Source organism: Trichomycterus rosablanca, chromosome 11, assembly GCF_030014385.1.
Source record: "Trichomycterus rosablanca isolate fTriRos1 chromosome 11, fTriRos1.hap1, whole genome shotgun sequence".
In the NCBI taxonomy this organism is placed as follows: Eukaryota; Metazoa; Chordata; class Actinopteri; order Siluriformes; family Trichomycteridae; genus Trichomycterus; species Trichomycterus rosablanca.
This window is the reverse complement of record NC_085998.1, coordinates 17,950,412-17,973,762: the sequence shown is the minus strand read 5'-3', so window position 1 is coordinate 17,973,762 and position 23,351 is coordinate 17,950,412. Positions and strand designations below refer to the sequence as shown.

Below are 23,351 nucleotides of genomic sequence, written 5' to 3'. Positions count from 1 at the left end.
TTTTTGCCGTGATTGTATGGTGGGGACTCTATATCTATTATTTTGAGTCTGAGGCACTGCTTGTGGCTACTGGAGCAGTGCTGGTGCATAACTAAGCCCTAGAACTTGCAAAAATTAAGCATAAAACGCTGAAAAAAGGCAAGAACAAAGTGAGCCTGTCTACAAAATAAAACCTATCACTCATGTAAACAGAGATGTGCGCTGGCTAGTGGACAATTACTGAACTACTGGTCTTCACAGCTCCACAACTTTGGAATAATCTCCCTGCCTCTGTCCGGGACTCGGACACAGTCTCAGTGTTCAAGTCTAGATTGAAAACATATTTATTTACTCAGGCTTTTGATTAGTCTTTTCAAACTAGGGGTGTGTGGCTCCGGTCCTGGATGTATGGGGTCTGGGCAGTCTGGTGCTCTCATGTTTGTCAGATTTGCTGGTGCTGCGTGTTGGCTTCTGGATGCATCTGGCTTCTCACCTCTAGGACAGATATAGACAAAGGCGCAGAGCTTGGGGGTTCTTGGTCATAGAAACTTATGGTGATCATGGATGCTGGGTTGCTGTCGTTCTGTCTCTCTTGTCTGATCACTCAGGTTTAATGATGGTGGGGGAGGTGAGCGCTGATGTCCTATGAAAGCCTTCATGACCTTGTTACCTGCTCTCTCTCCCTTTTAGTTATGCTGTAATAATTAGGGGTGCCTGAGTCTCATGCTACTCTCTGTAAAACTGATATTTTACTCTTATTAATTTCACATTGTAACTACATCTTCTGTTGTTTTACCCCGAGGTGGTTCTGACGGAAACCTGTTTAGCCACCTGAGGTTGAAGACTGCACGTCGAGACTGCTGTGCCAAAAATGCTGCTCCTGCTAGATGTGATGGACACCTGGCTTGTTTGCACCAAAAATTTCAAGAACTCACTATGGACTTTATCACAGACAAATAATGAAGAACTCTAATTATTTTTTACTAGTTTTAACTTTTAGTTTAATTTATGTGTAAATCATATTTATTCAAATTATCCTCCAGGCCACCCAAGGTCCTCTCAAGGTTTCTTCCTGTAATTTTAAGGGAGTTTTTCCTTACCACTTTTGCCCTCGGCTTGCTCAACAGGGGTTTTTGTTATCAGTAGATTAATTCAATGGCGACATCTGGTGGTTAAGACGTGCAACAGGCATGGGCCTATTTATCTCATAAGAGGGATCATGGATCAGTTTGAATATATCAAACTACTTGAGAGCATGCTGCCCTATGCCAAAGAAGAAATGCCCTTCAAATGGGTGTTTCAACACGACAATGACCCAAAACACAACACATTGTTTTTTTGGGGGGCAAAACCCAAAAATACAGAACTGTGAAATGCAGTCCAATCGTCCTTGACTGGAATACCTGTTCAGGGGTGCCAGAAGTTGGTTGACTCCATGCAACAGATATCAAGCATTTCTCAGAAACGATGGTTATGTCACTAAATATTAGTTGTTATTCCAAGCAAAGTGAAATCTCAAACATTTTTTTAGTTTATACATTACATTTTTTAAGAGTTTTTAAAGAAAAAATGCTGGCACTGCTATTTTTTTGAACAGCCTAATATTTCTTTTTCTTTACCTTCTGTAAAGGATTAACACAGATAGGATACATTTTGTTAATGCTTTGATTTGGAATTAAATGTGTAGAATACCCAGTGCATTTGCATTTATAGAAATGGTTAGCACTGTTGCCTCACAGCAAGAAGGTCCTGGGTTCGATTCCCAGGTGGAGCGGTCTGTGTTCTTTCTGTGTGAAGTTTGCATCTTCTCCCTGTGTCTGCGTGGGTTTCCTCCAGGAGCTCCGGTTTCTTCCCACAGTCCAAAGACATGCAGGTGAGGTGAACTGGAGATGTCTACTGTCATGAATGTAACCAAAGTGTATAAAAGATTACGTTAAAATCCTAATAAATAAATATCCACCTTTTTTAAACTTCCTGGCTGAACCCCTGAGCTTGAATCACAAGAAGTGTCCACATACTTGTGGCCACAATGTTTTTTCCAAGTGTATAATTTTGAGCACAACTGTATTGCTGCAAATACTAAGGTCCAGGTTTAAATCTCAGTGGTGCTATCAGCCAGCCAAGCAGGCAGACATGATTAGCTATATCTGGTGGGAATAAGGTTGGATGAAGCAGTGTGATAAAATGACGCCCTGTTCCTGCCTTATGCCAGGTGAACCGGACTCACTCCTACCCTATCCACAGCATACCATCATAGTGTAACACAAAGTCACTTAAAAGGGAAAAGAGAACAAAAACATTACACCTGGAACAGATGTGAGCTTACTGTATCTGTTTATTTGACAGTGGATCATTAACGAGTTGAACAAAATGATTAACGTTTCATTCGCTGACTTTCGAACAGTTTGGTGCCAGTAGCAAATCGCTGAGATTTAATTGATTTCCAGTCTTGTTAATACAGTCAGGTTTTAATGTCTAAAGAAAAACTGTTATGCATTTGGGATTTGGTGAACTCTACACAAGTAGCTGCCCTTTGGATAAAATCAAGGTGGAACTAAAATTTGGATGTGGTTCTCCATAAGTGCCTTAGACCTACCCATTAGACACACTGCAGATCCTGGTATAGAGCTCCTGTAGACTGACTCTCTTCATTCATAAGATTATAGGACTTAACCCACACTGGACCTCCATTTGAGAGAACCAGTAATAAAAAAACATCACACAACTGAACAACTCTAGACAGTAAACAGTGAAAATAGAAAAAACAGCTATCAAATGTATACAAACTATATAGCACATCAACAGTCATGTTGCCCTGACATTTGCTTCCAAGCATCTTCAGCTGAATGATACGTTCTGTACAGTAGCAATACGGTCAATTGTTTACTAGCAATATTATCCCCAGGCCCGTTACTGGTGGTTACTCATGGGCTACTGCCTTAACATAAAATTCAATGTTTCACCCTTCTTAAGCCATGTGCACAAGTGGTGAAAGATACAGCCGGGCAAACTAGCTGCCTCGCATCACGCAAAACTTTTCTTTACACAAAGGCTCATCTAAATGCAGACCATGCCGTCCAGGCAGCCAGAACAGGACAAAGGCTACTTTCTATACGAAAAGGATCACTTCTTCAGCACGCACTCGTATCAGAGGAACTAACTGTTGCAAGTAAAAAAAACAAGACACAAAGAACCACAAATACATTTATGCTGCAGTCTGCTCATGAGCACCGTTTTCCTCGATCTCCATGGTAGAGTCACCTTCTTTCTTTGCCTGCTCTGCTTCTTTCTGAATGGGGAGAAAAAAAGTAAACACATTCAAACAAGTCAAATTTAACATGGTTATAATTTAAAGAGAAAAAAAAAAAGAAATCCTAAATTATCTTGCCCATTTCTTTTTAGCATTTTTTCCAATTTTCCTCCCAATCTAGTCGTATCCAATTACCTGATTGCATTAGATTTCTACTGAAGCTGATCTCCACTTCTGATTAAGGAGAGTGAGACTGACACACGACCCCTCCAAACATGTGCAGTAGCTGACTGCATCTTTTTACCTGCACAAGGCGAGTTCATATGCGGATCAGCTTTGTGTACGGAGAGCCACACCCTGATCAACGCATTATTCCTCGACTCTGTGCAGACGCCATCATTCAGCCAGCAGAGGTCGTAATTGCATCAGTTATGAGGTCCCGGCTCCAGCTCCCACCTTGTATGAACAACAAGTCAATCGTCGTTCATGTAGCCACCCAGCCCAGCTGGATGGCAGAGCTGAGTTTCGAACCAATGAGTTCGAAATGTCAGCTCTGGTGTGCTAGCGTGTTTTACCGCTGCGTCACCTGAGTGGCCTCTTGCCCATTTTTTACATTTCTTTTCCAATTTGGTGGAATGATTGATATGATACTTAAATGACAGACCTGTAAATACACAGCTATGCCCGAGCCAACAATTCCAACAACACATTGACTTGACAGTGGCTTATTAACTTATTATACTTATTAACTTATTTATAAATTAAGTGAAATAATATTAAGTGGCCAATTATTTAAATTGAACATCAGTTAGCATCAGTGTCGCTATCCCACTACTGTTGGGAATTGGGGTAAAAATTTTTTTTTGGGTGTGGGGTGAACTCTGGCAATGAGTTCGCCTCCTGTCCGGGATGTGTTACTGCATTGCGCCCAGTGATTCCAGGGAAACCAGACCAACTAGGACCCTGACCAGGATGAAGCAGTGGTAAAACAAACATCAGCATGTGTGCTAGCTGGTAGGCATTGTTGATATTGTTGGTATTGTTGGACGGCTTTTATTCACTTTTTGGCTGCTTTTACATGATTCACTGAAACCGCTTTTGCCCTGCCGTTAAATTTTGACGTGACTGACCCAGTTTGGCACTGACCTTTTCAAAACACCGCCAACAAGACAAACTATTTAAATGATGTAGTAATTTAATTCCCCTTTAAAACAGTACCAGTGCATTATGAGTAAAGATACGTCATGGCGACTACTCAAACAGGGAGACCAGGGAACAAATGAGTTTTTAATCAGTTATATCAAGAATAGGTTAATGAAGGCTCACATTCATGGTTTGGCCATTAGGCTGTGAATTTCAAATCGAGCAGTATAGAGTACTAGTGTCTGTAAACAGTACCATCTCTCTTGCAGGTTCCTTGACCGGCCAGCTAAGGCTGCAGTCGAGGCAGAACTGACTGTCTGTGTAGGTGGCCAGCCTATAGACAGCACAGCTGAGACACGAGCTGAGAGAGCTGCACCACCTGAGCGCGATACCATGTTTACTAATCCTGGAATCGCCTGTTATGGCTTCATAGCTTTTTAAGATGTAATGCAGCCTTTGATCGAAGCAATAAAGTTCCATGAATCCACCTTCTCGTTTTTTTTTTTACCTTCTTACATCTCAAAATGATGACCATTGCCTAATTGTTCTTGTTTTAAAATGAACTATATTTTATACAAAACTGCATGTGAAAAAACTGTCAATACTGTCAGTCATTATTGTGGATTGTAGTAATGGTTTTGCTGTGTATCATGTGAAATGCTTAAACACGCCCAGCCTCATGGTGAATAAAACGCTAAACGCTGACCAAGTAAAAGCAGTCTAACACCTTTACAAAATATTGGAAAGTCCGCTAGCACACCAGCGCTGAGATTAAGAACACGCCGGTTCGAATCTCAGCTCTGCTACCGGTCGTCTGGGTGCCATCTAGCGGACACAAGTGTCAGTGCCTGCAGCAGACAAAATTGGCCACCAAGTCTGCTAAGCAGGGAAAAGGCAGGATTGAGTTTAAGGGTCTTTAAACGCTGTGTAAGGATCCTGGTTAGCAAACCGAGGTGCCTGTGAAGAAGTGGATGAGCCTCATGTGAGAATCCACCACTGCACAGGTGAAAAAGAAGGGGTTAAAGACTGCACACACGTCGGAAGGGGCATGGAGCAGGCAAATTTACCCTCCTAGAACACAATTGGGATCCCCAGCAGTGGAAGACTAATTGACTACGCTAAATTGAGAGAACTTTAGTCATGTTTTGGCCATTAATTTGTGAATTTCCAACTGGTTGTCCCATCATAAATGTATTGCTGATAATTGTTTAGTACTGAAAATGAGCAAATAACATCCTCAACTAATGTAGAAACAAAAAAAAAAAGACACAGGTTATCTCACAAACATTTGAATCTCTGTGGGCTTATCCTTTACAATTCCTTTCAGAACACGAATCCCGTGCTTACTTTAGCGTCCCTCTCTGCAAACTTCTGAAACATGTTGGCGTAGAGGCGTTTGTCCTTCTCGTGCTGCTCTTTGATGTGTTTTTGGCACTGTACCACCTGGCTCTTTGCTGCCTTGTTAGTTGGATAGAACTGTACGACACGCTGAAAGTCTTCTCTCGCCCGATCAAACTCCTTCATCACAAACAGCGCCTCTCCTCGTCTGAACAAAGCCTTCTCGTTGTTTGTGTCCAGCTCCAGGGCCTGTCAACAGCAAATCAGTAATATAAAAATAAACAATTAGACATGAAACTGAAAAATTAGTGCTTGTACAGAAGGGTGATGAATTAAAGGGGGGAAAAGAGGGCAGATGCTTCTAGGTGGGCGTGTACAACTCAGGAACACTGATTCCACTTAAAGGAAGGGGTCACTAGATATCAGAAGTGATATTCTGACTGATTAATCCAGTGGAATATGTCTGGAAAGAAGTGGACTCTCTATAGTACTCCCATCCACAAGGGAAAACGGTTCGCTGATTGGTTTGATGAAATGAAATTAATCATAGGTTATGAGCTTCAGTCACCAGATCTGTCCACCATGTATTAAACCCATTCAGTGCAGTTCCAGATAGCTGTAAAATCTGTGCCAAGGTGTACTAAGCTTTGGGCTTTTTGTTTTTTTTAATGCATCACCCGTCTGTAGACACACCATATGGACAAGATATATGAATTATGTGAATTCCTATTTTTTTTTTTTTTAACTTCTATTCATGCATGTTCCCTTATCTCCCTCAAGTCATATTCAATTACGAGAGAGCCTTAATTAATGGAAGAGAGGCAGAGAGCCTTAATCAATGGAACTGCTAAAGCACTTTCAGGTAGCTGGGGTCCACTTAGGGTAAGTCTCATCTTAATAGAACTAATATACATAACTTCTGCCTCCAGAATACAGCATGCCATTAAGTCTTTCTGTACACAATCATGTCCCACATCTTTGTACCTTTGTGTTTTCAATGCATGTTCACACCAAAGAAAAACATTACTCACTCACTTGCATAATAAAATTGAGATTGATCACAAAATACCTCATAATCCCAGTCCCAAGATAAATGACTGTACAGAAATACAACATTAACAAATGTAAATTAACTGTAGTGTCAGAAAGGAGGTAGTTATTGCTCCCAGACCTTGTCACAGTTTTCCAGGGCCAGGTTGGGCTCCTGTAGTTTTAAGTAGCACATGGCCAGGTTGAGGTGAGCCGCCAGTCGCAGAGCTTTGGCTTTCTCCTCCTCCTCTCCCTGCAGCCCAGACTCGTGCTCCAGCCATGACACGATGCGCTTATACTGCACTGCCGCCTGCTTGTATTTGCCATCCTGTACACAGACACAGGACGACTCATTAAACAGATTTCACACAGCGAACAATGATAGTTTGGATGCATTGGTGTTCTACTTTATTAGCTCAGGTCATGCTGTTTCTTACTTTGAAATACTGTGTTCCCTTCTCTTTGACGATTGCACTCTGTTCCAGTTTCTCCACAGTGTTCATCTCCCAAGATTCTTTGGCCTGTGGGGGATTAAAATGTCCCCAAAACAATTAAACCACAGGAATAAAAAATAAAGGCTTTAATCACAAAACCATGTTCGTGGATTTGCACTTTTCTGTTCTACAGTTTGGAGCTAGTGTTACACAACCACAGTATATTAACGTTAAATAATAATTATTACTGTTGTTATTACTGGTGATGCAGGCTAGAAAGGTCCAGGATTTGTATCTTGGTAGTGCTATTGGCCAGTCGGGCGTCTACACAGACATGATTGGCTATGTTTGAGTTTGGGGTCAGGGGTGGCAGCCAAACAGCATAGCCATTGGGAAGTGCACTTGTCAGTGTGCTCTCAGGTAAAATAAGTAGGGTTATGTCAGGAAGAGCACCCAGCATAAAACTGTGCCAAATCTAGTATGCATACCAGAATGATCTGATGTGGTAACCCGTAAAAAATTACTCTAAAGCCACTAAAAAAACACAAATCTTGATCTACTCGAATTTTCTGACCAAAATATGATTGTGTTTACATTTACAACTATGACAAAGAGCAGAGGCTTTGATCCAAAGCAACTTAATTCTGACTGAATACAATTCAAGCAATTGAGAGTTAAAGGCCTTGCTCAGGGGCATAACAGATGCAACTTGGTGATGGTAGGGCTTGAACCAGCATCCTTCATATTACTAGTTCAGTATCTTAACTACAACAATATCACTACCCTGTTCACTCCCACATGTTCGTACATAGTACCTAAAAAAGTACATTTGCGTGGGTTAGATGTTCAGTAATTATTCATTTAACTTTATCAATCCTAGTTTATGGTACAGAGGGTCGGGTGCTTGGAAACACTGCAACAACCCATAACAGGGCACCACAAACCTCGTATCAAAATCATGCACGCTCTGACATGAGACAAGGTCACGCAGAGATCAGTATCGTGTACGGAGAGTCATGCACTGCTCTACTTATTCACCATCTCTGTGCAGGCACCTTTGACTAGCCAGAAGAGGCCACAACTGCAGCCTTCAGTCACAGCCGATCTGGTTTGTGTGTGTTCCCCACTGGTCGATAGCACATTAGATCAATGTGCCACCCGAGCATCATTTAGCCTCTTAGATTTTCTATGCAGATTGTTTAGTAGAATCTGGTACAAACATTTTATCATAATAACCATCATTTCTGCAAATGAACACAGTTTTGGAATAAATCTCCATATTTTTTTATCAGAAAAAGTGTTTGTTTGTTTAGACTCACTTTCTCAAAGTTTGTCAGCTTAATTTTGTACTGCAGAGTTGCACCAGGTGGAATGTTGAATTTGGAGTAGCCAGCATTTCCAAACCCGTATCTATAAAAAAAAAAAAAAAAAAACCACAAAAAAGTCAGGTAAATGTGTGCAAAGGCATGCTTGTTACTAGGCAGGTAATAACCTGAATGCAAAACAAACATGTGTTATTACTTTGCTTTGATAGTGAAGAGAGATTCCTCTCCCTTTTCCATAGCCTGCAGTGCTTTTTCCACACCAGACGGCAGATCAAGACTGTCTCCATCTCCCACTTCAAACTTCAGGTCCCGATCATCAAACACACATCCCTCATGTGTGCCTTCCACATGCACTAAAGAAACAGGAACGTGTTAGCCATACGGCAAACCTTAATATACTAACAAGAAAATCTCTGGCTGTGCTCTGGCATATTACTATTAGGATCTGTTGACCTATTTAGTGAGGATTGTGCAGTTTGGAATCTCAGTTGTTCCTCTATACCAAACCAAGATAAGCTTTAGTTTTTTGCATTTCTCCAATGTGTGTCATTCAGGTGAGCTGGCAATTAAAAAAACGTTATCTTTATTGGTTGACAGCTCAGTTAACGAATTAACAGTTTCAGCTTTTATCTGCAAAAGCTGAAAGAATAAATTGACCGACTATGACAGTTTTCATTAGTTACAAGTTGGACAAAGACGGTTGGATATGGATATATAAATTCTGGAAATATCCAAGATTGCCACCAAGACAAAAAACATTTACAAAAAAGTAGGGGTGGGGCGACGCGTCGATGTAATCGACATAACCGATTACGAAAATACATCGATTTGCAAAAATGGCCGAAGTTGATGGCCACGCCCACTAAAAACATGGATTTTTCTGAGAAGCAAGCTGCAGCTAAAACTCACACACGAACATCTAAAGTTTAGAAGTGCTTTTGACAGAGACCCAACAATGTGGTGCTCTGTAAACTTCACTAAGTGAAGATGGATAATCACAGCTGTACGATGAGCACACGAAGTGCATTTTTTCATGACAGCATTAAAACACCAGCGTGAGTTCTGTTTTCCACAAAAGAAACCCAAGTCCATGCAAACCCCAGATGGCTGCTGAGCTTTCTGACACCATTCTTCAGTTGATTGTTAAGATAAAAACAGTATTACCTAAACTGCACCCATTTTTACTGTAAAACTATTTTATTTTAGACTGGTGGTATTCATCCTAAAAGTGACTTTACATTGGTGTTGTTAAATGTATTGCATCTTTCTTTACTTAAAATTTGCAAGCTCTTGCTTTCATTTTATAGATTTTATGTTTGTCTTTACAATGAAGAATTTTGCAGAATAATGCCCTGAAGTGCAAACTGTGTTAAGAAAGGATCAGAGAAAATATTGAAACATTAAGATGAATTCAGTTTTTTCATTATTTTGGGTAAATTATTTTATTTGAGCGCACACATAACCCCCTTTAGAAAAATAAATAAGTTAGTTATTAGATTAATCAAAAAAATAATCGTTAGATTAATTGATTAAAAAAATAATCGTTAGGTGCAGCCCTACAAAAAAGTAGATTATATCCCTAATGGAACAACAAACAGATATAGATTTGGACTCAATTTGCAGAAGAGAAGCTCAGGTAAGCAGCAGTTATGATTTTATGCTGCTGTGTGGTTGATCTTGGTCGCGGTGCTGCTGTTTTCCACGTGCTTTTATTTTGTAGTGATAGCAAAGCATTATCAAATATTGAACTTTCAGGGTTTTTTTTAACTCATTTATTTGAAGTAAAATGGACAGTATAAATGTGATTGTGAGATTCTGCTGGTTTTGTACAAAAACAAATACAGCCTTGTAATATTACAAAATACAAACATGGTAATGTCAAAATTTATCAGAACTACATTGTTGTGTTTTTAAAATAAGCTAAGATTATTTACACTGCTAAAAACTAGACATTTTAAGCTTTTAAATGGTACCTTATTTACCAGCAAGGTATATGTTGACGATTTAAAGCTTAGAGATATAAATTCTTCTAAATTTCTCTACTCGAACACGAGCACTGATCTGTTGCAGGGTTAACACAAAAGAATCAGGAGATTACTAACAGAGAGCATTCCTGGGTTCACAGAGTTCATTAAGTTGACAAATAAAATCTGGAACCGATTTCCGGGTGTTCTCTCTCAGTCTCAAAAATGGAATTCAATTAAAAGTCTTTGGTGGAATTTATTTACTGTATACACATAATTGTGGCATTTTTGGCATGATCAGTGTTATGTTTAGTTCTTGTTATTATTTCTTGTTTCTTATTTTTTTGTTACTGCCAGGAACAACAATGCTCATGTTTTCTTGAGTGAGGAATTCTTTGCAGTTTAGGATTTAACAAAAACAGTTGCAGCATGAAATCTATTAAACCTCAATTACCCACCTTCCACAGATGCCCCCTCATTGGGTTTAGAGTAGCCCTCTCCTTTAGTGATGATTCTCCTAATAATTCCACCATCTTCATCTTGAGTGACGTCCTCGCCACGAAACTCGAACAACTCAACCTGCCACAGACACAAATTTAAAAACGGAAAAACTAAACGTATATGCCAAATGAGAAAGTAAGATTGCTTTATCTATACCTGAAAGACTAGAGTGGCATTGGGTGGGATTTTGGGTGGACTTCCAGCAGCTCCGTATGCGTACTCTGGTTTGCAAATCAGCTGACAGATTTCACCAATGTGCATGGTCGCTACACCGATATCCCAGGCCTTAATCACCTGACCTGCAGGACATAATACAAATATGGGGAAACTTTAGAATGTGTAGATTTGAATATAAAGATTAAATTGAACTTATTTCATGTGTCTCTTATCTGTATTAGTTTTTTTCCTGGATTTACCCCTTCATCTCCCAATGTAATCATTTCCAATTCCCGAATGTGAATCCACTGCAAATTGCACAACATCCATTCCGATCAAGGAGAGCCAGATTGCCACACGCCCCTTCCGACACATGTCCAATCTGCGGCCACTTCTTATCACCTGCCAGTGATGGGTTGCCACACAGAGTTGTATCACATATGGATAGCCATCCTAGGCTTTATGTGGCTGCCTCAACACTCACATAGGCACCCAGACCAGACCTGGAGATTGCATATTGCAGCGGCAGCAGCGAGAAGAGACCCATGTCCGACCTTCACTCTCTTAAACATGTTCAATTGTGTTTGTGTGGACACCAGACCAGGTCAGTGGCTCTGCTGAGAGTCAAACTCAAGATTTTAAACAATCTGCAGTGGTGTGCTCACATGTTAGATAGCGCCCTTTAGAATCCTAATAAGATTCAGGGTTCTGAGGGACCCTCACTGCGGCCACTGTCTGTGAGGAGGTCTACATTACCTTACAAGTTAACACCTCTCCTCAAAAAACTGTGGTGTACCCCTGCCATGCCTCCAGTGTATTCAGGTTGAGAGCCACTGGACTAAACACACTAACAACACTCAAGACACTCTCAAAAGTGTATATTCCTACTAGATTTGTATATATGTAACTGGCAGTAGTTTACTGTATCAAACCCACCTTTGCCCAACTCAAATGAGAACTTCTCTCCCCGATCACGGCTGGAGTCAAACTGAGTGCCATCCAAAAGCGTGCCAACATAATGCACAAACACCTTGTCTCCGGTCATAGGCAACTCCGTACCCGTGCCCTCTTTTTTCACTTGCTACAGAGAGACAAAAAAAGTAATGTTAGATAGGACTGCAACTTCAGATCTAGCAATTAAGAAAAGAAAAAACACTTTTAATCGTGTATTCTTAGAGCAGCAATCCATTGCAAGCCAGACATAGCCAATCATGTCTGTGTGGATGCCCAACTGGATGATATTTCAATCTTGTTTACCCATATGTAATCTTTGGCTAATTAGAACCCCTTTGTTTTGCCAAATTTTGAACACCCAGTCATGTGTTAGTTTAAGTTGAACGTTTTTAGTTTTTGTTTATTTGGTTTTTCTAACACCTTGTTTACTCTTGAGTTATTTCAAGGCAGGACCGGTTATTTGGGGCAGGAATTTATTGCGTTTATAAAAAAGTCCTCAAGTTTGTATTCGTAAGAAAGTTTATGATCATGTTTGCATTGTTTTTGGTAAAGATATTGCTTATAGTGTCTCTCTCTGTTATATTTAACACATTCTATGAAAATGTGTTTTATAGTAATGATGGCTTGACATAGGTTGCATACAGGGGGCTCCTCTCTTCTTATCAAATATGAATGTGTGAGTTGGGTGTGTCCGATACGGCATCTTGTGTATAAGATTTGGAGTTGTATGAAAATCTTTTAATGAATTATCTTTGCGTACAAGAAGACTACTTAAGTGAATTTCCCTGTTTCACACCAGTTGTAAATACAATACTGGGCAAATAATAATTCATACATAACCAGCACAGTATTTACCCGGCATTTGTATTACTGTACTACCTACATAACATTACAACATTATAGACTTTCAAATTGTAACTGAAAACCCACCGTCTTCTCCTCCTAATTTTGCTCTGGTGTATGTTTCAATTTAATTTATTTTTTTGAATGTTTTAACTATTGTAAAGTGCCATTTAGCATGGGAAAGGCACTATATAAATATACATTTTTAAAAAATTATTATTATTATCATTATAATTATTATTTGATATATCTGACATATGTCTTGACCAAGTCATCTGTTGTGTTGGTTTACTGTTGTGTTGGTTACATCCCTCGATCAGCTCTGTCCTCTTACCCTCAAACGAGGAAAACCTTCTCACCCTGCTCCTTGGCTTTCAGATGCATTGCGCAGCAGCAGAAGAGAATTGAGGGCAGCTGAGAGAAAGTGGAGGAAATCTAAGCTCGGTGTTGATCTCCACTCTTACCACGATCTGCTGTCCAGGTTCTCATCCGGCGTGACTGCTGCAAAAACATCTTTTTACAAAGCCAAGCTTGAACAATCTGCTGCTGACCCACGTAAGCTTCATGCTATCTTTTCCTCTCTTCTGAACCCTCCTCCTCCTCCCCATCTGCCTCTCTCACTGCTACTGACTTTGCAACATTCTTTCAGGACAAGATCGACAAAATCAATCAATCCTTCTCTCCGACTGACCCACTTTCAACTGACCCTCAACCCACCAACACACTCACCAGCTTCACCCCACTCACCATGGATGAGGTTACACAGCTCCTCTCATCCAGCAATCCCACTACATGCACACTCGACCCTATACCATCCACCATCCTTAAAGACATCTCACAGGACCTGATCCCCTTCATCACACCCATCATCAACAACTCCCTGACATCAGGTGTTGTCCCTACTGCTTTTAAGAAGGCTCAGGTCATTCCCCGTCTTAAGAAACCTACACTAGACACTACAGACATTAACAACTACAGACCTGTCTCACTCCTCTCTTTTCTATCCAAAATTCTTGAACATGCTGTCTATAACCAACTGTCTGCCTTTCTTACTCAGAATGACCTCCACGATCAGTACCAGTCTGGCTTCAAGGCAGCGCATTCTACGGAAACAGCACTTGTAGCGGTTACTGAGAAGCTTCATGCAGCCAAAGCAGCCAAACTGTCATCGGTCCTCATTCTTCTTGACCTCTCTGCGGCCTTCGACACAGTGAATCACAACATTCTCCTGTCCACTCTCTCCAACCTTGGAGTAACAGGTTCAGCATAGCAATGGATGGCCTCCTACCTGGAAGGGCGCTCCTACCAAGTGTCATGGAGGGGATCCATAACTCCCCCATGCACTCTCTCAACCGGTGTTCCTCAGGGCTCTGTACTTGGCCCACTTCTTTTCTCTATCTACACCCGCTCTCTGGGTAAGGTCATAGCCTCTAATGGCTTCTCCTACCACTCCTATGCAGATGACACTCAGCTCGTTCTGTCATTTCCTCCTTCAGACACACATGTCTCAGCTCGCATCTCAGCATGTCTGCGAGATATCTCACAATGGATGTCGGCTCATCATCTAAAACTTAATCCCAGCAAGACAGAGATGTTGCTCATTCCCGGAGATCAGTCTCCAACCCAGGACCTTCTCATTTCTCTTGATGACTCCCAGATCAGACCATCTGATAAGGTAAGAAGCCTTGGTATTGTCCTGGATAACCAGCTGACCTTCTCTCCTTACATAGCCCACATGACAAGATCGTGCCGGTTCCTCCTGTACAATATCAGGGAGATTCGAGCATTTCTCTCCAGGGAAGCTACTCAGATTCTGGTGCAATCACTTGTAATCTCACGGTTGGACTACTGCAACTCCCTCCTGGCAGGAGCTCCCATGTCCACTATTAAACCCTTACAGCTCATTCAAAATGCAGCTGCCCGTCTGGTTTTTAACCAGCCCAAACACTGCCACATCACCCCACTGCTGCGTTCTCTTCACTGGCTTCCTGTAGCTGCACACATTCAGTTTAAAACACTGATGCTCGCCTACAAAGCCAAAAATGGACCAGCCCCGAGCTACCTTCGTGGTCTAATCAAACCCCGCTCTGTACCACGCAACCTCCGAGCCACTAGTCTCGCTCGACTTCAGCCTCCACCCAGGACTAAAGGAAGACAAGCATCAAGGCTCTTCTCTGTTCTAGCACCCAAGTGGTGGAATGAACTTCCTCTGTCTGTCCGAACATCTGAGTCCCTTGCTGTCTTTAAAAAACGATTAAAAACCCACCTTTTTACTAAACACTAAAGCTGACCTATACCTATTTACTAACATTTTTTTCCATTTCATTAATAAAAAAAATAAATAAAAAAAAACACTTTGGTTCTAACAGGTTTCAGCAGATTCGTGTTCTTTGACTGTTGTTTACTAAAACTTGAGAAATGAAATGTTTACTATGAAAGCACTACTGTAAGTCGCTCTGGATAAGAGCGTCTGCTAAATGCAGAAAATGTAAAATGTAAATGTATTGTGCATTTTGACTCTAAAGTGCTTTGAGATTTAGTGCCTACCAGGTAATTTGGTGGTTAATCCCTATTTGTAAAACATGCATGTGTGAATGGGGCTTAATAACCTCAATAGCTTGTAAACTATACATGTCAATCAAGCAAAATACTAGAGGGATATGTAATATCCAAACACGAGGCATAGTATCTGCATGCTAAGCAATTTTGCTCAAATTTGGCTGACAAGTGAAACTCGAACTCGAAACTTAGTTTACACCGATCAACCATAACATTAAAACCACCTCCTTGTTTCTACACACCTTGTCCATTTTATCAGCTCCACTTACCATATAGAAGCACTTTGTAGTTCTACAATTACTGATTGTAGTCCATCTGTTTTCTCTGCATGCTTCATTAAAAACTCCAGCAGCGCTGCTGTGTCTGATCCACTCATACCAGCACAACACACACTAACACACCACCACCATGTCATTGTGACTGCAGTGCTGAGAATGATCCACCACCTAAATAATACCTGCTCTGTGGGGGTCCTGACCATTGAAGAACAGCATGAAAGGGGGCTAACAAAGCATGCAGAGAAACAGATGTACCACAGTCAGTAGTTGTAGAACCTCAAAGTGCTTATATATGGTAAGTGGAGCTGATAAAATGAACAGTGAGTGTAGAAACAAGGAGGTGGTTTTAATGTTATGGCTGATTGGTGTATATAAGTCTTATTGAGTGGCAACCTTTCTGTTAACTATATGATACAAGTAGGCACTGCCACTTTGATATTTAGTCATCCGGAAATAGCCAGCTGAAAGAAAGAAACTAAACCTACAGATGTTGCACTACATTTTGCAAACCAGGTGGGCTTATCTACCTGTGCATGTTTTATTAGATTCAAAGTATTAGCATGTTTAAGCACCACCACATTGTTTGCAAACCCTCTTTTTAAAATAATTTGGCAATGTTTCACATGTGGTATGATTTTGTTTTTACACCATAAGTGATGTTTGTCTATGCAGTGAGGCTTAAATCTATTCATTTCAACTACTGCTAATCCTCCAAGGTAAAAGACACTAGTAATTATTCTGCAGATTCATTTAATTATTATTAATTAATATTATTATTAAAAATAATTACAGTTAAGTACACAAAAATGAACAGTTCAATAAATAGTGTTGCTTGTTTTTTTCATTCCACCACACAAATGAGAACCCCACCACATTTGGGTTGTAATGTCAGTAGTTACCAAACAAGCATCTGTGAGCAGTGACAAATAGCAGCATGAGCGAGAACATGAAGTAAATATTAAAGAAGAAGCTGCATTTGGTGATTTTAAAGCAAGGTGTACAAGTTGGTTGTTAGGGTTTTTAAGTGGTTGAGTATAACAGGTTGTTGTTAAAAAGTTGGCAGCTACTAAGATGATACCTAGTAGTTGCTAGTTTGTTTATTAGGATTTTAATGTCATGTTTAAACATCGTCAAGTTTAATATCAAACACAGTCATGGACAATTTTGTATCTCCAATTCACCTCACTTGCATGTCTTTGGACTGTGGGAGGAAACCGGAGCACCCGGAGGAAACCCACACGGACACGGGGAGAACATGCAAACTCCACACAGAAAAGTAGTTGCTAGTTGTTTGTTTGTGTTTATTGCCATTCCAGCTCAAATTAGGCTATGCACATGGCATTAGAGGTGGGTTCAAAACAAAGTTTAAGCTAAATGAAAGTTGATGTACTATATTTGGCTTTTAATCTTTAGGTAATTCAAAAAATTCAGGATTTTATGTAGGTTACTGCATTCGAAGAGGTCTTTCATATTAGTGTCTCTGTAAAATATTTTTCTAGTATCTTCGATGGCTTGGCATTCTGTCAAAATATGTTTTATTGTCAATTGTGATCCACAGTACTGGCAGTTTGGCGCATCTTCTCCCAAGAGAAGGTGTCTGTGTGTCAAGGCTGAGTGCCCTATACAGCATCTTGTTAACACCGTTTGGTCGTGTCTTTTTAATGGATACTGGGTAGAGGTCCTGTCGAGTCGTGGCTTGATTTCGTACAGTTTGTTGTTTGGTGTTACGATTCCATTCCTCCTGCCATGTGTTTTTACAAAGTAATCTGATTGTGTAGAGGGCATCAGTGGGTGGGACATAGCACCAGGTAATCTGTTTTTGATATTGCAATGGCTGGGGATCCAACAATACGTGATGTAGACTCCGCGTTTCTCTGTAGCTAAGAGCTCTAAGATAACTGGGTGGTCCGTTTGGAGGGATAGCAGTGCTTGTAAGCAAGATTTGGAGTCTGAACATATTAAGAACAACTTGTGTGGGCTTATCTGAATATAATTCATAGCCAGTAGAATTAGTTGCTAGTAAACACATATTTGGTGGAGGGGGGTGAATACCTTTGCTCAGGTCGGTGACTGTGTAAGCACACAGTTGGTGAGGGTGTGAAAACTTTTGCTCAGTTAGGTGACTGGGGGTGTGCAAGCTATCGGTTGAGCAGATGTATAGATCGAATTGCCTTTTAAGAGTGATTGGGACAAAAAAAAGAGATAAAAATGGACGTGGCGTGTGAACGAGTGTCTCTAAGAAGAAGCCAGTCAAAAAATGAAATGAGTAATAATAATAATAATAATAAAGATGACTTAAATAACATAATAAATAACAATGGTGTGACTGCCTATTGGACTCTAATAATAAAAGGGCACAGAGGCTCTGGTATGTGGGCACTTTACAGCACCATGGTCTTGGTGACCCAAGTTTGAATATTGTATTCAGTTACTGTGAAAAATTTGCCACATTCTCTTCAAGTACTATGGTTTGCTCATGCCTTTAAAACACATACCAATATGTGTATTTGTGACACCAAGTTGGCAAATGTATAAGTGTGTGTGGACTGCAATGGACTGGCACCCTGTTCTGCTTGAATCTTTGCCTAGTCACAGTGTTTCTTGGTGGTGCAGAAGCCACCTCGACCCTGAAGGTATAAATTACTCAATTGCTTCATGCTTCTACAGTTCTTAAGCCTGTTACTCAGCTGCCTTGCAGAGTTGAAAGTCCAGATGACCTGCTAGTCAGCTACACTAACTTCCTTTAATTATTTCTGCATTAACTTAATTACGAAAGGAGTATTTGCATTTAAACAGCATGCAATTAAACGGTTGGTGTGGTAATTAGTCATATTAGTAATACTAAGTAGGACACATCTTCACTGTACTGAGTTCATCATACTGAGATACACCTACTGTCATGCTACCAGCTAGCGTTAGCTTTAGCTACATAAGCTGCTCTTTCGGCGTAGTATACGGTTTACAGACCTTTGGCTGTTATATAATCAAGATGAAAATCCATGCGTTTAACTGAATACGAGAGACAAATCATTAAAAAAAACAAGTTAATAAAACTAACAAACACATGTCTAATTGGACAATAGTGGTGGGAGTTCATCTTAAGGAGTCGATTCCTCCAAACCTGGGATTTGGTTTTAGGAGTCGAATTTCGACTGCAGCTCAAGTCACTGTCCAACACCATTCTTTGCAACACAGACACCAGTATCTGATACTTTTAATTTGGGAATTAATTAACAAAAGTTTAAGATAAGATGTAAAATCAAAGCTGTAATTTAATTACTTTTACATCGGTTAGGAGCTATTTGGCAAGCCAGATCGAAACGCATACTTTATCAAATCAACTAAAGTTAAATGTTATTTAATAAGATTTCATATAAAAATCCACAATATAAAAAGAATATATTTATTAAATGAATGTTGCAAAGTATATTAAGTAGCTGTGAGATCATGAAAACTGTTGAATCGACTCTAGGAATCGGTTCCTAGAACAAATTCCTTCCTCCATCCGACAGACGTTGAGGTTTAATTAAAACAAAAATAGTCTAATTTAAATGTTTACATCTAAAATTACCGTCTAGAATTGTATCTCTAGCAAAAAGTAATGAAGCAGAATAGACAAATATTAATAATAAAAAACAGGACTAAAGTCATTCATAATATGAGTCATATAAATTTATCAATTTCTTCATAATTCTTCATATCTATTACTTCTTAATTCATGATGCAAAATGTATTATTTGTCAGGTCTGGGTTTTAATGTTGCCAGTCCCGTATTTTTTAGAACCTTTCTTGGAATCGATTCCAAACACGTGGAATCTGAATCGTACTCAAGTCCAAATATATTATAACCGAAACAATTAAACAGTCAATTCCAATTTTGAAATGCCGACTTATATGGCTAACCTCAGCTTGCATTTGGACAGAAACATCAGCCCAATGTGTTTGCACACCGGCCTTTGTGTGTGGAAACCTGTAAAGCTGTTTACGAACGAAAAATAACAATGAACCTTAAGAACTCCTCCATCTTTCTTCGGAGTGATGTCCTCTCCTTCGATCTGGACGCAGTTTCCATCGTTTGACACTTCTTCTGCAGTCATGTTTGTGTGTAAAATCTCCTCAGAGGTTCTTCAGTGAGAGAACCGGCGATCACACCTGAGTTTAAGTGCTTCACTGATAGACGCAACGCAGAGTCGCTTCCTAGCTATACAAAGATACAATCACGTTCTTCCGTTAAATCAGTGCGCGCTACTGTCTCGTATCGTGCACGAACTTTCAGCAGCTGTAACACTGTATGCAGGACTGTGTCCGTATTTAAATCGAGAAATGTTTCCAGACGAATCAGCAGAAGGACACAGAACTTTCCAGAGCTGATCAGACGCTGATGCGCCGCGCCAGGGAGCGTCCAACAATTATCGATCAGAAAAAACACGTCTGAACTACTGACGCACCAAAATAAGGAAGAAGTGTAGATTTTCAAAATAAAGACCATCATATAAAAATAAATGTATATAATCCCTTTAAAGAGGATATGAAATGCAATTTTGTATTTACAAAATTGTATATATTGATGCTTGTTTGTAGCTTTTATTAAACAATGAGGCCCTGTGATGAACTGGCGCCCTGTCCTGTGTGTGTCACCCATAGCGCTTTTTCACCAAAAGAACCATGGTTCTTGAACCGGTTCTGTTCAGGTTTCTTAGAACCTTGGTGTTCTGTAGAGAACCGACGCATGTTTCCACCAGTTTTTGAGAACCAAGCCTGCGTCATCAACGGTGGGCGTTGCTTAATGAAAGTTAACAGTAGTAACATGATGGCGGAGCGTGTAGATTATGTGAGAGCATTTGTGCTGTTGTTACAGATGTTCGTTTTCATGCAAAAAGCATCGCTCAGCTATTGGTGATAAGAAGACGTAGACGTGTTTGTATCAGTTGTTTTCTTTAGTTCACCGACGTGAGAAGCGTTTTGCACTTCGCTTTCACCGCGACTCTCGGCGCAAATAGCCGATTTGCTCAGCGATCGACTTGAGCGATAAAACATCACTGAAGTTCCATGACACGAATCTACATCAGTGTGAAATAACCATCAAATCTACTCTAAAAGCTCCACATTTATCTGTGTTTAGCTTGATTTACGTGTGGTGTTTATGCAGCTCGGGGTTCTGAATCTTCTCGGGAGAGTCGAAAAAGCTTTACGTAAAAAATAAAGCGTAACGTGGCTGAATGTACTAAAAGTACGACATAGAAACACTACATTTCTCACCGTTATTACTGGTTATAAGTGCTATGTACTGGTTATAAGTGCTCTTTACTGCCCAAATTCATCGGTCGTTGTTTTAGGATAACAAGCCACGTTACACTTTATTTTTCACGTTAAGCGTTTTTCGTTCTGTCCGGGTCACTTTTACCACGTCATATCACACAGTTCATCTTTTTTAAGGCGCTTTGAAAATATCAGCGACAAACTCGAAACTAAATTTACTTTGAACTTACAAAATGAACTTTAAAAGATAAAAATTCTGAGTCAAGCTCTATACGAGACACCAGCACAGTGGTTTAGCAAAGCACCCAAACCTCTACACTTTGACACGCCCACCGAATACGTCACGGTTCACGCTGAAAAACCAAGTATTCTGTTGTGCCAGATTAGAATGCAAGTTTGCTGTCTGGAACCTCTTTTTTTTGGTGGAAACACGCGGAACCGGTTCAAAATCAAGTTTGCGAACTGGAACCGTTCCACGTCAGTGGAAAAGTGGTACCAGTGGTTTTGTAAAGACTGGACCCGGATAAAGCAGTGGTAAAACATGAAAATTAATGAGATCTCTCTGGACTGGACTTTAGAGTGGACAGAACCTTTTTGTTGTTTTTTTTTCAGTCCAAATTGTGAAAAAGTCTTCATTTAAAGAGCGATTTAAAACAATACTTTTAAATAAAGTAATGCACATTTCAGGCTTCACACTTTTAAAATGTTTCACTGTGTTTTACTCTGAATGAGGTGGGTTTTATTTTAAATGCAATAATTAAATATCAAATGAAAACTTTTGTAATCAGTTTTAATCTTATTTTATCTACTCATAATTTGACAGTCAACATCATTTAAACAAAAACTAAAATCTAAGCGAATAAATCCTTCATACCTGCCCATTCAATTTGTGATGGAATGTGTCACCAGAAAGAATGTTCGTCCAACCATAAATTCTCAGAGGGCCAGAGCAGTTCCATTTGATAAGAAACCAATCTCAAATGACCAAACAAATGTTCCCTCCAAAGTGTGGAAGTTAGCGATAATCCACATAGTTGAATCAGTTCATCTGGACACAAGTTTGTTGTAGAGATACGTTTCGTCACTCATCCAAGTGACTTCTTCAGTCTGAGCTGGTGGTGAATGACCCCAAACTACCACCAGCTCAGACTGAAGAAGTCACTTGGATGAGCATGCATCAAGAGAAGTTAGCAATACCAAAACTTACCCAAGTTCCACTCTTGTGGGGACATGAAGGTAATAAAGAATTGTTAATATCGATGGTTCTACACTGACATGTTTACATGTAACCCAAGTTTCAGTATAATGATGTCCCACACAAACCGTAGTTAATGGCTTTTTTTATATTCACTAAATAAATATACGGTAAGCAAAGACAAGTGCTTTAACCATCCGTTCTGTTTATTTAAGAGTATAAGAGAACAGAATGAAACAATGTGTGCAGTGTATTGTACTCAGAGCTTTTGTAATAAAGTTATTATTTGTATTTGTATTTTGCTTAAAACAATTATCTATTCAGTTTAGATCAAAACTCTCTGTGCTGTTTGCTGACTGAATTTCTAAGAATAAACTATCATCTTAATTTTTTGCAGCACTTTAGGCTATGACAGCATCAAAAATAAAGTCGAAATACAAGATTAAAGAAGAAATACTATAATTAAGAATAAAAAATAAATATTATGGCCAAAGTGTGTGCAACAGGAAGATATGAATTAAACTCCTGTTGTTGAAATAAAGGATGATAAAGTTATACTTTCTTTTTGGTTTGACAAATAAAGAAAGCCTCACAATCATCTCCTGGCACATCAACATTAGTTTGTTATTTGTGTAAGAATGCTAAACTGCTGTGCAAGAAACGGTGTTTATTCAATTCAATTCAATTCAACTTTATTGTCATTATACAATACAGGGTTGTACAGTATAACGAAACACTGTCAGGCTACATCTCCAGTGCAGACAATGAAAGACAATAGTGCAAAAACAATGGGGGAGGGGATGGGGGAAGTTACCAAAAGAAAACCATACATAAGGTGCATAGACAAGGTGCAATGACAAGACAATATAAGGTGCAAAAACAATATAAGGTGCAAGAACAAAACAAGGTGCAAGAACAAAAGCAAGGTGCATAGACAGATTGAGGTAGTGGATTTGGATTTAGCAGCTAGGTTTGGGTAAACAAATTCGAGGTAGTGGATTAGCAGCAAGAGTGCAGTAAAAGTGCGAGTGCAACAGTCGTAGAGGTGGTTATGTCCTGGTAGTTATAGTAGGAATGACTAGTTTAACCGCTCGTGGGTAGAAACTTCGTGATTTATGAAGTATAATGACTTTATTCTCAAAAT

General features: G+C 39.8%; 1 protein-coding gene across 2 annotated transcripts; it reads right to left on the bottom strand.

Moving 5' to 3' along the window:
* Nucleotides 1–2,296: 2,296 nt before the first annotated feature.
* On the bottom strand, nt 2,297–20,132 carry fkbp4 (FKBP prolyl isomerase 4). Of its 2 annotated transcripts, XM_063005227.1 has the most exons (11): nt 19,761–19,802; nt 18,721–18,762; nt 12,056–12,200; nt 11,120–11,262; nt 10,921–11,041; nt 8,695–8,851; nt 8,493–8,583; nt 7,177–7,260; nt 6,882–7,067; nt 5,720–5,959; nt 2,297–3,268 (listed from the first exon to the last, which is right to left on the bottom strand). In XM_063005227.1, exons 3-11 carry the CDS (start codon nt 12,162–12,164, stop codon nt 3,185–3,187), a joined length of 1,215 nt encoding a protein of 404 aa, XP_062861297.1. In that variant the 5' UTR covers nt 12,165–12,200; nt 18,721–18,762; nt 19,761–19,802; the 3' UTR covers nt 2,297–3,184. The 2 variants fall into 2 exon arrangements, with proteins under 2 accessions (XP_062861297.1, XP_062861296.1); XM_063005226.1 differs by lacking the exon at nt 18,721–18,762 and having other exon boundaries at nt 19,761–20,132.
* Between the last annotated feature and the right edge of the window lie 3,219 nt (nt 20,133–23,351).